The 12,535-nt window shown below is 33.9% G+C and overlaps 7 protein-coding genes across 7 annotated transcripts; 5 read left to right on the top strand and 2 right to left on the bottom strand.

Annotated features, from left to right (window-relative positions):
• The first annotated feature begins 4 nt into the window (after positions 1-4).
• BX664DRAFT_285305 (uncharacterized protein) lies at positions 5-1,819 on the top strand. The gene is made up of 5 exons (XM_051541670.1): positions 5-124; positions 216-324; positions 402-423; positions 575-830; positions 917-1,819. Exons 1-5 carry the CDS (start codon positions 103-105, stop codon positions 1,645-1,647), a joined length of 1,140 nt encoding a protein of 379 aa, XP_051396896.1. The 5' UTR covers positions 5-102; the 3' UTR covers positions 1,648-1,819.
• A 217-nt stretch (positions 1,820-2,036) lies between these two features.
• On the top strand, positions 2,037-3,053 carry BX664DRAFT_340180 (concanavalin A-like lectin/glucanase domain-containing protein). The gene has a single exon (XM_051546772.1). It carries the CDS (start codon positions 2,106-2,108, stop codon positions 2,928-2,930), a length of 825 nt encoding a protein of 274 aa, XP_051396895.1. The 5' UTR covers positions 2,037-2,105; the 3' UTR covers positions 2,931-3,053.
• A 150-nt stretch (positions 3,054-3,203) lies between these two features.
• BX664DRAFT_340178 (camp-regulated phosphoprotein/endosulfine conserved region-domain-containing protein) lies at positions 3,204-4,119 on the bottom strand. Its single transcript, XM_051546771.1, has 3 exons — positions 4,002-4,119; positions 3,799-3,882; positions 3,204-3,508 (listed from the first exon to the last, which is right to left on the bottom strand). The coding sequence occupies exons 1-3, from the start codon at positions 4,035-4,037 to the stop codon at positions 3,326-3,328; spliced, it is 303 nt and encodes a 100-aa protein (XP_051396894.1). The 5' UTR covers positions 4,038-4,119; the 3' UTR covers positions 3,204-3,325.
• A 209-nt stretch (positions 4,120-4,328) lies between these two features.
• On the top strand, positions 4,329-5,699 carry BX664DRAFT_340176 (uncharacterized protein). The gene has a single exon (XM_051546770.1). It carries the CDS (start codon positions 4,352-4,354, stop codon positions 5,546-5,548), a length of 1,197 nt encoding a protein of 398 aa, XP_051396893.1. The 5' UTR covers positions 4,329-4,351; the 3' UTR covers positions 5,549-5,699.
• Positions 5,700-5,896: 197 nt separating this feature from the next.
• On the bottom strand, positions 5,897-8,079 carry BX664DRAFT_388345 (uncharacterized protein). The gene is made up of 5 exons (XM_051549470.1): positions 7,673-8,079; positions 7,407-7,525; positions 7,259-7,293; positions 6,895-7,179; positions 5,897-6,749 (listed from the first exon to the last, which is right to left on the bottom strand). The coding sequence occupies exons 1-5, from the start codon at positions 7,982-7,984 to the stop codon at positions 6,208-6,210; spliced, it is 1,293 nt and encodes a 430-aa protein (XP_051396892.1). The 5' UTR covers positions 7,985-8,079; the 3' UTR covers positions 5,897-6,207.
• A 544-nt stretch (positions 8,080-8,623) lies between these two features.
• BX664DRAFT_340174 (uncharacterized protein) lies at positions 8,624-9,221 on the top strand. The gene has a single exon (XM_051546769.1). It carries the CDS (start codon positions 8,864-8,866, stop codon positions 9,056-9,058), a length of 195 nt encoding a protein of 64 aa, XP_051396891.1. The 5' UTR covers positions 8,624-8,863; the 3' UTR covers positions 9,059-9,221.
• Positions 9,222-9,263: 42 nt separating this feature from the next.
• Positions 9,264-12,518, top strand: BX664DRAFT_380531 (kinase-like domain-containing protein; the record flags this gene model as incomplete). Its single annotated transcript, XM_051548904.1, has 5 exons — positions 9,264-9,815; positions 9,903-10,209; positions 10,298-10,633; positions 10,726-11,457; positions 11,818-12,518. Exons 1-5 carry the CDS (start codon positions 9,399-9,401, stop codon positions 12,516-12,518), a joined length of 2,493 nt encoding a protein of 830 aa, XP_051396890.1. The 5' UTR covers positions 9,264-9,398.
• Between the last annotated feature and the right edge of the window lie 17 nt (positions 12,519-12,535).

Here is a 12,535-nt window from a genome sequence, read left to right as displayed (position 1 = left end):
TTTTCTATATTTTTTCTTTTATTATACAAAAACTAACTTTTTTTTTTAATATATTCATGTCTTTTGTCTTTTATATATATTCTTATTGAAAGAAAAAAGTCTATGTCAGTACAAAAACGTCAAGGTAAAATAATAATAATAATAATAAACAATAATTAAAAAAAAACAATAAAAATTGACAGTTATGTTTTTTTCTTTCTTTCTCTTATTATTAGCTACCAGTTACGACTGTGCACAACAAGGAAATCAACATCCTTATTGTTCCCCTTTAACCACTGATACTTGGGTTAATGGATCTACTTATGAATTCATTTGGAATTACAAGTATGAACTAATATTATTAATAATATAAGATAAAACTACTAAAAAAAAATATATTATTTATTTATTTTTCTTTTTAGTTTTCCTTATTATGTCAATTCGGTAAATGTTTATATAGAAAAGGAGAAGAAGAGGACAAGTTTATAATAATCCTCTATTTAGTGTTGTAGGGGTTTATTTTTAATCCAAACATAATATTGTACTACCTTTCTTATATATATACTTATCCTTTTATTTTATTATTATTATTTAGCCATCACTTAATCTATATCTATATTATATCAAGAATTATCAATATACTCAAATTAAACAATGGTCTGATATTCATACAAATGATGGTTCTATGTCTGTATTAGTAGATGATACTTGGTTCCCTACTCCTGATACTGATGGAAAAAACAAAACTTGGTCTTTATATTTATATTATCTACCTTCTACTGTCAACGCTTCTTCTGAATTACAAAATACCCTTAGTCAATATCCTAGACCTTATAACTTTTCTGTTATACGTAAAATAATAATAATAATAATAATAATTGATTATATTTATACTTATAATTATTATTTTTTTTTTATTTTATATATATTCTAATAGAATTTCCATCAACATCATTATCAACTACATCATCCAATAATACAAATTCACCATTATCTCCGTCTTCGTCATCATTATCATCATCATCAAATCAACAACATGGTTTACCAAATTGGGGTATTGCCTTGATAGTGATTGCATCCGTGGCAGTTGCTGCTGCATTAGGTGTTCTTGCTTGGGCTTTCTTGATCTACTTTCCACGAAGACGACAACGACGACGATCAACCAATCGATTAAATGGTGGTACGAAAGGTCCCGCATCTTATGGTCAACATCATCCATCACCATCTTCATCAAATGAAAAAGCTGAATCCATTTATTCTGACACTCCTATTATGCATACTGGATTACGTTCTTCTGTTAGTGTAGGTGCAACCACTGCTCCTTCCTCCGTTTCTCATCCTGCAGATAGTCCTTCTTATCCATCTATTCATCATATCACTTCTCTTAATCCCAATGATGCTTTGAATGATTCTTATCGACAAATGATACATCGACCTGATTGGACAACTATTGACGAAGATATTGATCAAGAAAAACGAAGACAATTAGGTGAAGAATTATTACAACGACAATTGGCTGAAGATGGTTCCACTACTATGATCAAACAAACTCAACCTAATCGACTGAAAAGTATGACATCTCAAATTCCAAAGGCTAGAACTGCCGTTGTTGTTGCTGAATCTACTGACTCTTTATCCTCCACAACCTCTTCTCATCCTCCACGATGATTTTTCATCTGTTTTTATTTTATTTTATTTTGTATTGTTGTATTTTATCTTATCTTTTCCTTGATTTATTCTTATTCTTATTATCATCCATCATCCCTCCTACTTTGTTTAGTCATTTCCTATTTAGCATTAGCATCTCTAGTTATATCACCAATAAAAATAAAAAAAAAAACTCAAGATTTTTTTTTTCTTTTCTTTTTTTTTTTCCTTTTTCCTTTTTTTCATCATATAAAAATAGAAATCTTTTAGAATTCCTTCAATTCCTCTCTTGCCAAAAAAGTTGGAACTGGAACTCAAAAGACATCTTTGTCTCTTTTTTCCCCTTTTTGCCAAGAATCTGGGTAAGTGATTCTAAAAAAGATATCAAAAGTCGGGGCAGCTCCCCTTTTTTTTTTTTTTTTTTTTTTTCTTACCTCACTTTTTTTTTTTTTTTTTTTGGACATATTCTTTGACCAAAAATGGGTTCGTTTGAAAGTGAACCTCCTAGTTACGATCATGCTATCCAGTCGACAGTTGATCCATCTCTCATTCATGAATATGGAAAATATAATGATGCTTCAGTAGATTCCTATGAACGTGGTGAACAATTCATTCAAGCCTTTGGGGCTCAAATAGATCAGTATCCAAAACATCTTGCTTCAGAAATCCAGGTCCAAGGTCCGTTTTGTTTGATGCTTGACCTTGCTTGTCATGACAATGCTTTATTTCGCCATCCTCTATCCACAAGTCTTTATCCAGCTTTCAAGTCAGACGGTGCAACCTATATTCATTTTTGGCCTAATGGTCGACCACAACAACAACAAGGAGATACGGATGTGACGATACAAGGGTCTCATCCATGGGTAACTATAGCACAAACAACAACAGTTCATTATTTTGAAATCACGGTGGAAATGGCAGCACGCGATACGGTACTTTCTATTGGCTTGACAACTAAACCTTATCCTTTATTCCGTATGCCAGGATGGAACAAGCATTCGGTGGGTTATCATAGTGATGATGGCCATGCGTTTTGTGACGATAGTACGGGCGGCAAACAGTTCTGGAATCCCTGGCAACAAGGCGATACTGTAGGATGTATCTACCATGTGGAAACGGGCACGGTGTATTTCTCATTGAATGGTTATCGTATCAATACCCCTGCTTTCTCTGGATTGGAACCTCATGCATATTATCCAAGTATTGCTAGTGATGGTCCTGCCATGGTCCGTGTCAATTTTGGTGCTGCTCCCTTCAAATACCCCTGTCAAGATTGGATTGGTTATCATCATCGATCTTCTTAGTTTATCTACTTTTGTACCATAGTTATCATCATTCCACCCTTCTTTCTATATATATATATTCAATAAAATACAATGTTTTTTTTATTCCCTCTAATCATACATATAGCTTATGTTCAATAAATGATGGTTTTATTCAAGTTTTTTTTTTTTCTACATACAAACTAAAATAGAAGAATAACCAATAAAAAAAAAATCAAACAGTATCAATGATGCCAATCAATATAATAAAAAAAAATATTCATGTATAAAATATACTAAGAGGATGGGATATCAAAAAAAAAAAAAAAAAAAAAGAGAGAGAGAGAAAGAGACAGACAGGGAGAGAATGAGTGAATATGTAATGCGAAAGATACATAGATACTATACTAGCCCATATATATATAAAGAAGGGGAAACTATTGACGATCTTGATTTTCTGGTACCAAAGGGCTTTCCTTGACAGGGCTTGATCCAGCAGTAATACCAGGATTGGAATGTGGGATGGTTTCAGGACTTGGATGTTCAGATCCAATGGCGGATTCAGGTTCTTTTCCAGCTTGAGATAAAGCATAATCTCCAGAATCAAAATACTTTCGTTCCTGCCAAAAAAAAAAAAAAAAAAAAAAAAAAAAATACAATAAGAATCAAGTAATAAGATCATAAGTATCAATCTTCCATTTCCTTTCTTTTCCAATATACAAACACATATACCCAACTATCTACCAATCTATTTACCCACTAACATATATAGATAAATATGTACATCGTGTACATACATTGTGTATATCCTCCCCACTTCCCATTGACACATATTACATCCTCTTTTTTTTTCTTTCTTTCTTTGTTTCTTCGATTCTCCATGCTTCCTCTAAAACAAAAAAGGATTTACCTTGAGTTTGTGTCCAATAAGATCCTTTCGATCCGGTAGCTTGCCATACATTTTGAATAATTTTCGTTCTTCTTCGTTCAGTTGCTAAAAGTTCGAAAGAAAGAGAGAGTGTGTGTGTGTAAAAACGAAGGTGAATATACAATTACTTGAGGATGAATCTCTACACGAGTCGACTATTTTTAGGGGAGAAGATGTAAACTTACGCTAATATCGATTTTATTAGTTTGTGCAGGATTCATTTTGGTAACCAAAAAAGAAAAAAAGGAAAGAAAGCAGGAATGAGAAAGGGAAAAAAAAAAGTAGTAGGAGAAAAAAAAAAAAAGAAAAGAAGGGAGACAGAAAGAAACCAAAAAAAAAAAAAAAAGAGTTCGTTATTTCGTCTTTTTCACAGGAAAAAGCATGACGTACCGAACGGAGTTGATTATACAGCGTAGGTTCCAAATTAGTATTTTGGGTTCTCGATCAAAAAAATCCAACGAGGATATCAAACCCAATTTTCCGAGTCATCTCTCTTTTTTTTTTTTTTTTTTTTTTATTTTGCTTTTCCTTATATATGAGGATGGATGAAAATAATGTTTGCTTAACACCAACTACCCTTCGAAAAAGAAGATTGATACGACAAGATCAGGATTGGAATCCTGAATTGGATTCTCTTTATCAAGACGATCCTAGTCCAGTCACCAACTCTTCCCTGAACTCTATTTTTTCTCAACCACCATTGATCTTGGGATCTCCTCATCAACGTCAACAAAAACGCCTTCGACCATTAGAAAACAACTCTACCTTGCCTTCATTTTACGATCGACTTGTCAAAGCATCCACAACTACCGACCAACCTCTTCCAAAACGTCACCTGAATCCAAAAAAAAATCACAACTCGCTTTCCGAACTGGATGCCACTTTCAAGGCTGCTGAAACACTTGTTTTATCCAAAGATCTTTCCAAGGACGCACCTTCAACATTACCTGTTGTAAATGACAATGGACCACTATCACCTACCAACAGCATCGATACTGTCATTTCTGAAACAACCAATATCTCTTCCCTGTCTTGGCCCTCTCCTATGCCTTCCTCTCCTGCTCCTAGCACTATTCATCAACAACCTGTGACCTCAATATCTCTTCGCGAATGGATGGCGAATCTCTCTTCCACCAAACAACAATCAGAAAAAGAACAATGGATACAGCAACAGAATTCTCATGCAACATCTCTGAACGAATCATCAATACAGAATGTTCCATCTTCTCCAGATAGTCATCCCATGAAGCATACGGTGCCCTTTAGAAGGATACGGTCACAATGGAGGGTGGAGACAATTGGCAATACACAAAACTCAACATCACCATTATCTACATCATCATCATCATCATTATCATCATCATCATCATCATCATCATCATCATCATCATCATCATCATCATCATCATCAGTATTACCAGCATCAGTATTACCAGCATCATCAGCATCATCAGCGTCATCAGCATCATCAGTGTCATCATCAACATCATTATCATTATCAGCATTATCAGAATCATCAGCATTATCAGAATCATTAGCAACGGCTTCATGCACATCAACCATGTTAATGGCATCATCTCGACCAGTCATTCGGAACAACAACTTTATGGGAAGGACAAGGAAAAGGGGAACTAGAGGGGTGGCGATCATACCAACATTCATCATGGTGAAAACGAAAGTCAGCAAACGTAAAAATAGATCAACATGGACAGAAACTATATTATCTGGATAAAGAGGGGGGTGGCGTCAGTTCTTAGTATACCATGGACACCAAAGTCTTAAGTTATCCCTTTTATATATTTAATAGTTGTTAGTGTGTCTTAACATATTAATGTATCATATTTTATCAAAATAAAGAAAGAAAAAATTATACATCGTGTCTATTTATCAAAAAAAAAAAAAAAAAAAAGAGTATACATCATGTCTCTTTATCAATGTCATCCTTGGTTTTTTTTTTTTTTTTCTGTGGGGGAGAGGAAGAATGAAAACTGTTTACATATATATATATATATATATATATATATATATATATATATATATATACCGATCTTAGATAGATAAAGAAATTTGGAATGATGATAAACGAATGAACAAATCAAGTCTGATAAACAACGTTAGTTTATTTTATTTATTGAATGACTATGTAGAAGAATGAACGGAGGAGAAGGCATATAATAGAGGGTATAAACAAAATAGATAAAGAAGATGAAGGAGAGAGAGATAGAGAAAAAAAAAAAGGGATTATATACAGTAGTGAAAGGGAGGAGAATATCAATGAAGAAGATAATAAATAGAAACACGGTAATAACTATAGTAATAATAAAGATGATGATGTTGTTGATTCTATGATGGAGATACATACACAAATACAATACAGGAGGAAGGAAACAATCATTCTACGTAACCCGTAACAAAACTATTAATGGATTCCCATTCCAAAGGATCCAGAGGTGGTGTAGGAGGCATTGGTTTGTCGATATGATAAACTGTAGATTTGGATCCTGCTGCAGTTGCTGCTATTGGAGTTGTAGCTGTTGTCGATGAAGATGACGACGACGATGATGATTTACGAGCAGTAAAAGCATACCAGTTAAGATGGGATTGATACTTTTTACATTCGGCAAGCATATGTTGAATAGCAGCATCAGTAAGAAGGTTGGTGGTAGTATGTTCCATACAAGGTGGAGACCAAGTTGAAAGTTGTTTTGTTGTACGAATGGCCGATGTGACAGATGGATGTAAGGACTTGAGATATTGAGATAAAGAAGTAGCATGTAGATCGGCAAGGTGGCCACCCCATCCAAGAGGCATGGTCATACGTTGTTGTCTTGTATCAACGAATCCTCCTTTTGTTGTTTGTGTTGTCATCAATAATGTAGATAATTGTGTACATAGTTCAAAATCAATACCTTCGGATTTCAATTTTTCTTTTACTAAAGTAAAGAAAAAAAAAAAGAATGAGAAAAAGGACCTAATTTTCTTTTTTTCCCGGGGGAACACATATGCATTCAATTTCTCCTCCGCTCCGAGGTAAATCGCCCCAGGATTTCAAAAAAAAAAAAAAAAAAAAGAACTTACAATCATGATTCATCAAAGCAGCAGATACTGGTCCAGGCCTTTGAATTTGATATTCAACATCAACAATTTCAAGATATCCATTAGGTTTAAGAACACGAGCGATTTCCGATAAAATTTGAATCAATTGTGGACGAGTCATGGAAGTCATCATTTGACGCATAAAAATAAAATCCATTGATTCATCTTCAAAAGGTAAACCATCCATCATATCATGTTGTTGAAAATATGCATTATTTGGTTTAATGGCACTAGGATACATAGTAGCAATATCTATACCATAAAAATCTGTATGTACATACAAAGACACGTGTGATTATTATAAATATCGATTTCTTTTTTGAGCAACATGATTTTTTTTTTTTACCAGTGGATGGAAATTCAGAGGCCATTTCAAGAATCCTATAATTAGGTAGGGTTGCACATATCAATAGTTAGGTACATGAAGAGTGACAAAAAAGGTGTAACCTTGTTTTTTTTTTTTTTTTTTTTTTTTTTTTTTTTTTTTTTTTTACCATGTTCCAGCACCAGTCCCAATGTCCAATACTTTTGGCCGATCATAAAATGAACCTTGTAATAATGAACGTACAGGTGATATATAGTTACCACCAAAGGCGTATTTTAGAAGAAAATGCTAAAATGAGGATTAACAAATTCAAATAAAAAAAAAAAAATCATGTCATGTCGGGTCATCAAAAAAAAAAAAAAAAGGTTAACCACAACTGAAACGAAAGGAGGAATAGAATAGAATCTTCACTAAACTGATAAATAAGCCACTTACAAGAACAATCAATCGATCCGATTCATCTTCGTCACAAGGTAAAAAATAAAAAGATTGAGGAGTATGTATATATTTTCGTCCATTGATCATGGTATATTCTGCTGATAAGGAACATGAATGAGATGATAATGATGATGGTGTAGGGCATTGATCATCGGCATTGATTTTCTTCTTTTTTTGTTGTTGATGATGATGATTTGAAAATAACTGTTTAAGACTTGGTCTTTGTTCTGAGAGTTTCGTTTTTGCCTTTTGAGACAAATGTGAAGTGATGGCTGATGGTACTGGTTCTTGTGATTGATGATTACCCATCGAAATATATATATAAATATTTTATATATATATATATATATCTTTAATTCTTATTTTCTGCTTCTTCAGATGAAACAAATAAAAAGTTAAAACAGAAAAAAAAAAAAAAAAAAAAGACCTGAAAGGAAGGTAGAAAGCTAAGCAGTTTTTATATATAAAAAAAAATGGATGATTGATTTAGCGATCACCTAAAAAGGAATGAGAGATGGTAACTTGATCTTTTGGTTATTGAAATTATCGCACTAAAAATCTTTTAGGGGAATGATCTGATCCTCCCCCCTCAACTGATCAAATGAACCCTTATCATTATTAGTATTATCTCTTTATCAACAATTTAACAAACAAACAAAAAAAAGATTTATATATTTATAATAGATGACTCAAGATATAACATTGATGATATATATATCTCTATATCTGTTGGTCATCCTCCTTTTTCTTTTTTCGTTTTTTATTCCATCCCAATTGATAGTCCGTCGCAATGGAAGATTCTGTTGGTTTGACTGAAAATCTTTTCCTAATATAGCCTTGCATAAATCGCATGGTCGTAGTATTATTTCTACATATTTTTAATTCCCTTAACAAGTGTAAACTAATTCTTTTTCTTATGATTCTGTTTTAAATAACGCGCTCAAATATCGAATTCTTATCAAGTTGATCATGGATACTTTGCCTTTGAAACCCAGCATCCTACTCTCTCTTTTTGCTTCTTTCTTTCGTTTTTTCTCTTTCTTTGAAGAACTCGAATTTGTTCAACCGTTTTTAAAGAGGAAAACGAACATTGTAGAAAAGAAAAATTGATGTTAACCATATTCATAGTTCTTTTTTTTTCTTTTTTGTTAGGCATCATGACGATAATGACATAATGAATATACTGAAATGGATACAAAGCAAAGTAGGAATCATGAACTCCACTCTTTTTTTTTTCTTTTTCTTTTTCTTATTTTTCTTGGATCAAAACAGTCAGCGTCAAAGAAAATCCAAAGTATTATTATATATGATGTATTCCACTTGATAACCAATAATATTATTTCTTATGATATGGTATATATAAGACTCTCCCTTCTATTATGACTAGGATGATCAACGCCCTTGAGCAGATGATAGATAATACACCAATATTCTCATATATACTTATATAGTATGATAGTTGTAGAAATCCATTTACCTTAGATAGCTATAGATTAATCTTTGCCAGTTGATTGGCTTATTATATGAAAAAAAAAATAAAAATTTGGGGGTTTTTTTTGTCGGTGCTTTGCTTTTCTCCACTTTTCCACACTCTCGTCTTTTTTTTGTCTCTTGTATTTTCCAATTTTTTTTTCCCTCTTATCTTTCAACTTTTTTTTTTTTTTACTACAATTTTTTTTATTTGGATTCTTTTGTATTGAATTCATGCTGACACCATCACAGTATGAACGTACAAGAGGATCTTCCATCTTTCAATATAACATCAAACTACAGTACAGATTCATTCTTGACTAATAATAATAACCTTCTTGTAGAAGGTCCTGATGGAAACAATATACTTTGCGACTCACCTCAACCGACACATCTACCAAACTATGCTGGCCCCGATCATTGCTCTCCTTCTTCTTACCATAATACAAAAGAATATGTCAAACATACTATCGAAAATCAACTGGAACAACAAGGTCATCAAGATGCACATCCTACACCGACCAATTCTCAAGAACAACAAATAACAAAAAGATCTACACGTCGTGTGAAACCTCGTCGAGTGATTGGGAACTATACTCTAGTCAGTACGTTAGGGTCAGGTTCCATGGGAAAAGTTCGTTTGGCTATTCACAATCTAACTCAAGAAAAGGTCAGTTTCATTTATTTATTTATTTTATGCATTTCATACTTAACAATATTTTTTTTTTATTTTATTATAATTTATTATTTTGGTTAGCTTGCGGTAAAAATTGTGCCGAGGGTTGGAACTCAAGAACATTTACCAAAGGATGAAATCAATGCCAAGAAGAAAAAGGAAAAAGATCAACAGAGTGAAATTAGAACGATCAGAGAAGCTAGTATCATGTTACTTCTTCATCATCCATATATTGTCAGTCTCAAGGAAATGATAGTATTGGATCCTTATTACTATATGTTTATGGAATATGTGGATGGTGGTCAACTTTTGGATTTCATCATCTCTCATGGGAAACTCAAGGAACGTCATGCTCGTCGGTTTGCTCGACAGATTGTTAGCGCATTAGGTAAAAAAAAAAAAAATTAACTTTTCATTTATTATTATTAAAAAATACCTCAAGTAGGGATTATTCACTCATACTTTATATGTCTTAGATTATTGTCATCGAAATTCTGTTGTACATCGTGATTTGAAAATTGAAAATATCTTGATCTCTCAAAATGGTAATATCAAAATCATCGACTTTGGTCTCTCGAATTTATTCTCTCCAAGATCACATCTCTCTACATTCTGTGGATCTCTCTATTTTGCTGCTCCTGAATTGTTGAATGCCAAGGCTTATACTGGACCCGAAGTGGATGTATGGAGTTTTGGCATTGTTTTATATGTTTTAGTCTGTGGAAAGGTACCTTTTGATGATCAGAATATGGCAATGCTTCATGAAAAGATCAAACGTGGTGTAGTAGATTACCCCTCTTCTCTCAGCTCAGGTAAAAAAAAAAAAAAAAAAAAAAAAAAAAAATCATGGAAAAAAAAAAACTTAGTAATGTTAATTGCTTTTTTTTTTTTTAATCTTTTGTAGATTGCAAAAATATCTTGTCAAGGATGCTTGTGGTCAATCCTAGTCATCGTGCATCTACTGCGGAAATCACTATACATCCATGGATGAATAAAGGATACAATGAACCTATCGACAATTTCTTACCGGATCGTGTGCCATTGACTTTACCTGTAGATATGGAAGTAGTTCGTGGAATGACTGGTTTTGAATTTGGTACAGAACAAGAAATCAAGTCTCAACTGGAAACCATCATTCAGTCTGATGAATATCAAAAAGCAGCATCAGCTTTAGCCGAAAGACAATCACAACAATCTCATAGATATCCATCTCATTCTCCTCTCTCTCGACGTCCTCCAGTATTCAATTTACCCAATGATGATCCACAATCTATACCAGCAGCCTATCATCCATTGATCTCTATTTATTATTTGGTCAAGGAACGATTGGATCGTGAACAACAACAATCAAACAATCACCAAAATGACGATTCTAGTCTTCATTTACCAATCAAGTCTATACACAGTCCATCCTCTCTCCATAGAAATGGTACCATTGCTCCAACACATTCTATGATACCAGAGAATGCCACTACTACTGATCCTAGAGCACGATTCGATCTACCTTCACAACCTAATACCATTATCTCCATGCCTGAAGCTGCTCATGCTGCACAACCATCAATATCACAACATCAACCCAATCTCTTCATCACACCGACAGATTCACCTTCTACATCAACAGGAGTGGCCTATGGTGCAAAAGGCAAAATCAATATTCGAGTGGATGACGAAGGACGTGTCATGGATGTAGACAAAAATCGACTTGTGGTACCTCATCATGGATTCAATCGTTTCTTCAATTGGCATCATACTTTTCACCCACATCGGCATAGTTCAATTGGATCAGATGATGACATTGAATCCAACATCACAGGCAACCCTCTTCAACAATTGACTCAAGCGGTAACAAGAACTTCACTTGATAAAAGAAATCATCATCATCATCATCATCGACAACGACGACATACAAACGATGATCGACGTTCTGACACTATTACTGATCTTTTACCTATACCATCAACATCATTTGGTCATGCTACTCGGGATAAAACAGATCGACGTCATGGATTGCCATTAAGTATCAACACAAAAATCAACCATCATCAGTTAGAAGAAAATGAAGGATCATCGTTATCGGCTGGCACAAGACGACTTGGACGTACATTCAGCAAGATGTTATCAAGGAAAAGTGCAGGTCATGAGGATAAGATAAAACCAGATGAATGGAAATCCGGCAGTGGGGACAATCAACATGATCGACTTCATAGGTCTACTACGACAACCACAACACATGAACATGAACAATCCTTTCCCAACAATGCAGGTGGTACTCTTCATCAGCGTCTAGGCACAGCGGACGAGCAAGTGAAACCAGTATTCTTGAAAGGACTCTTCTCAGTATCGACAACATCCACCAAACATCCTTCAGTCATACGTGCAGATTTGATTCGTGTTTTGGAACGCATCGGGGTCAAATGGCGTGAAAGCAAAGATCGATTTGAATGTGTCCATGTACCTAGTATTGATATGAACCGTGTGACGACAGATGGATCTACCCAGTCTTTATCCTCTTCCTCCTCCAATCACAACAATCCAGCGGTTACAGTGCCTGATTTAGTCGTAAGATTTGAAATCTATATTGTCAAGGTCCCTTGGTTATTAGGAATGCATGGATTACAATTTCGAAGAGTTAGTGGTGATACTTGGCAATACAAAAATATATGTAGTATCATTTTGACTGAACTCAAATTGTAGTCTGTATATATATATAT

The sequence above is a fragment of the Halteromyces radiatus genome (assembly GCF_025201355.1).
Source record: "Halteromyces radiatus strain CBS 162.75 chromosome Unknown BX664scaffold_8, whole genome shotgun sequence".
Classification (NCBI taxonomy): Eukaryota; Fungi; Mucoromycota; class Mucoromycetes; order Mucorales; family Cunninghamellaceae; genus Halteromyces; species Halteromyces radiatus.
This window is presented reverse-complemented; position numbering and strand designations above follow the sequence as displayed.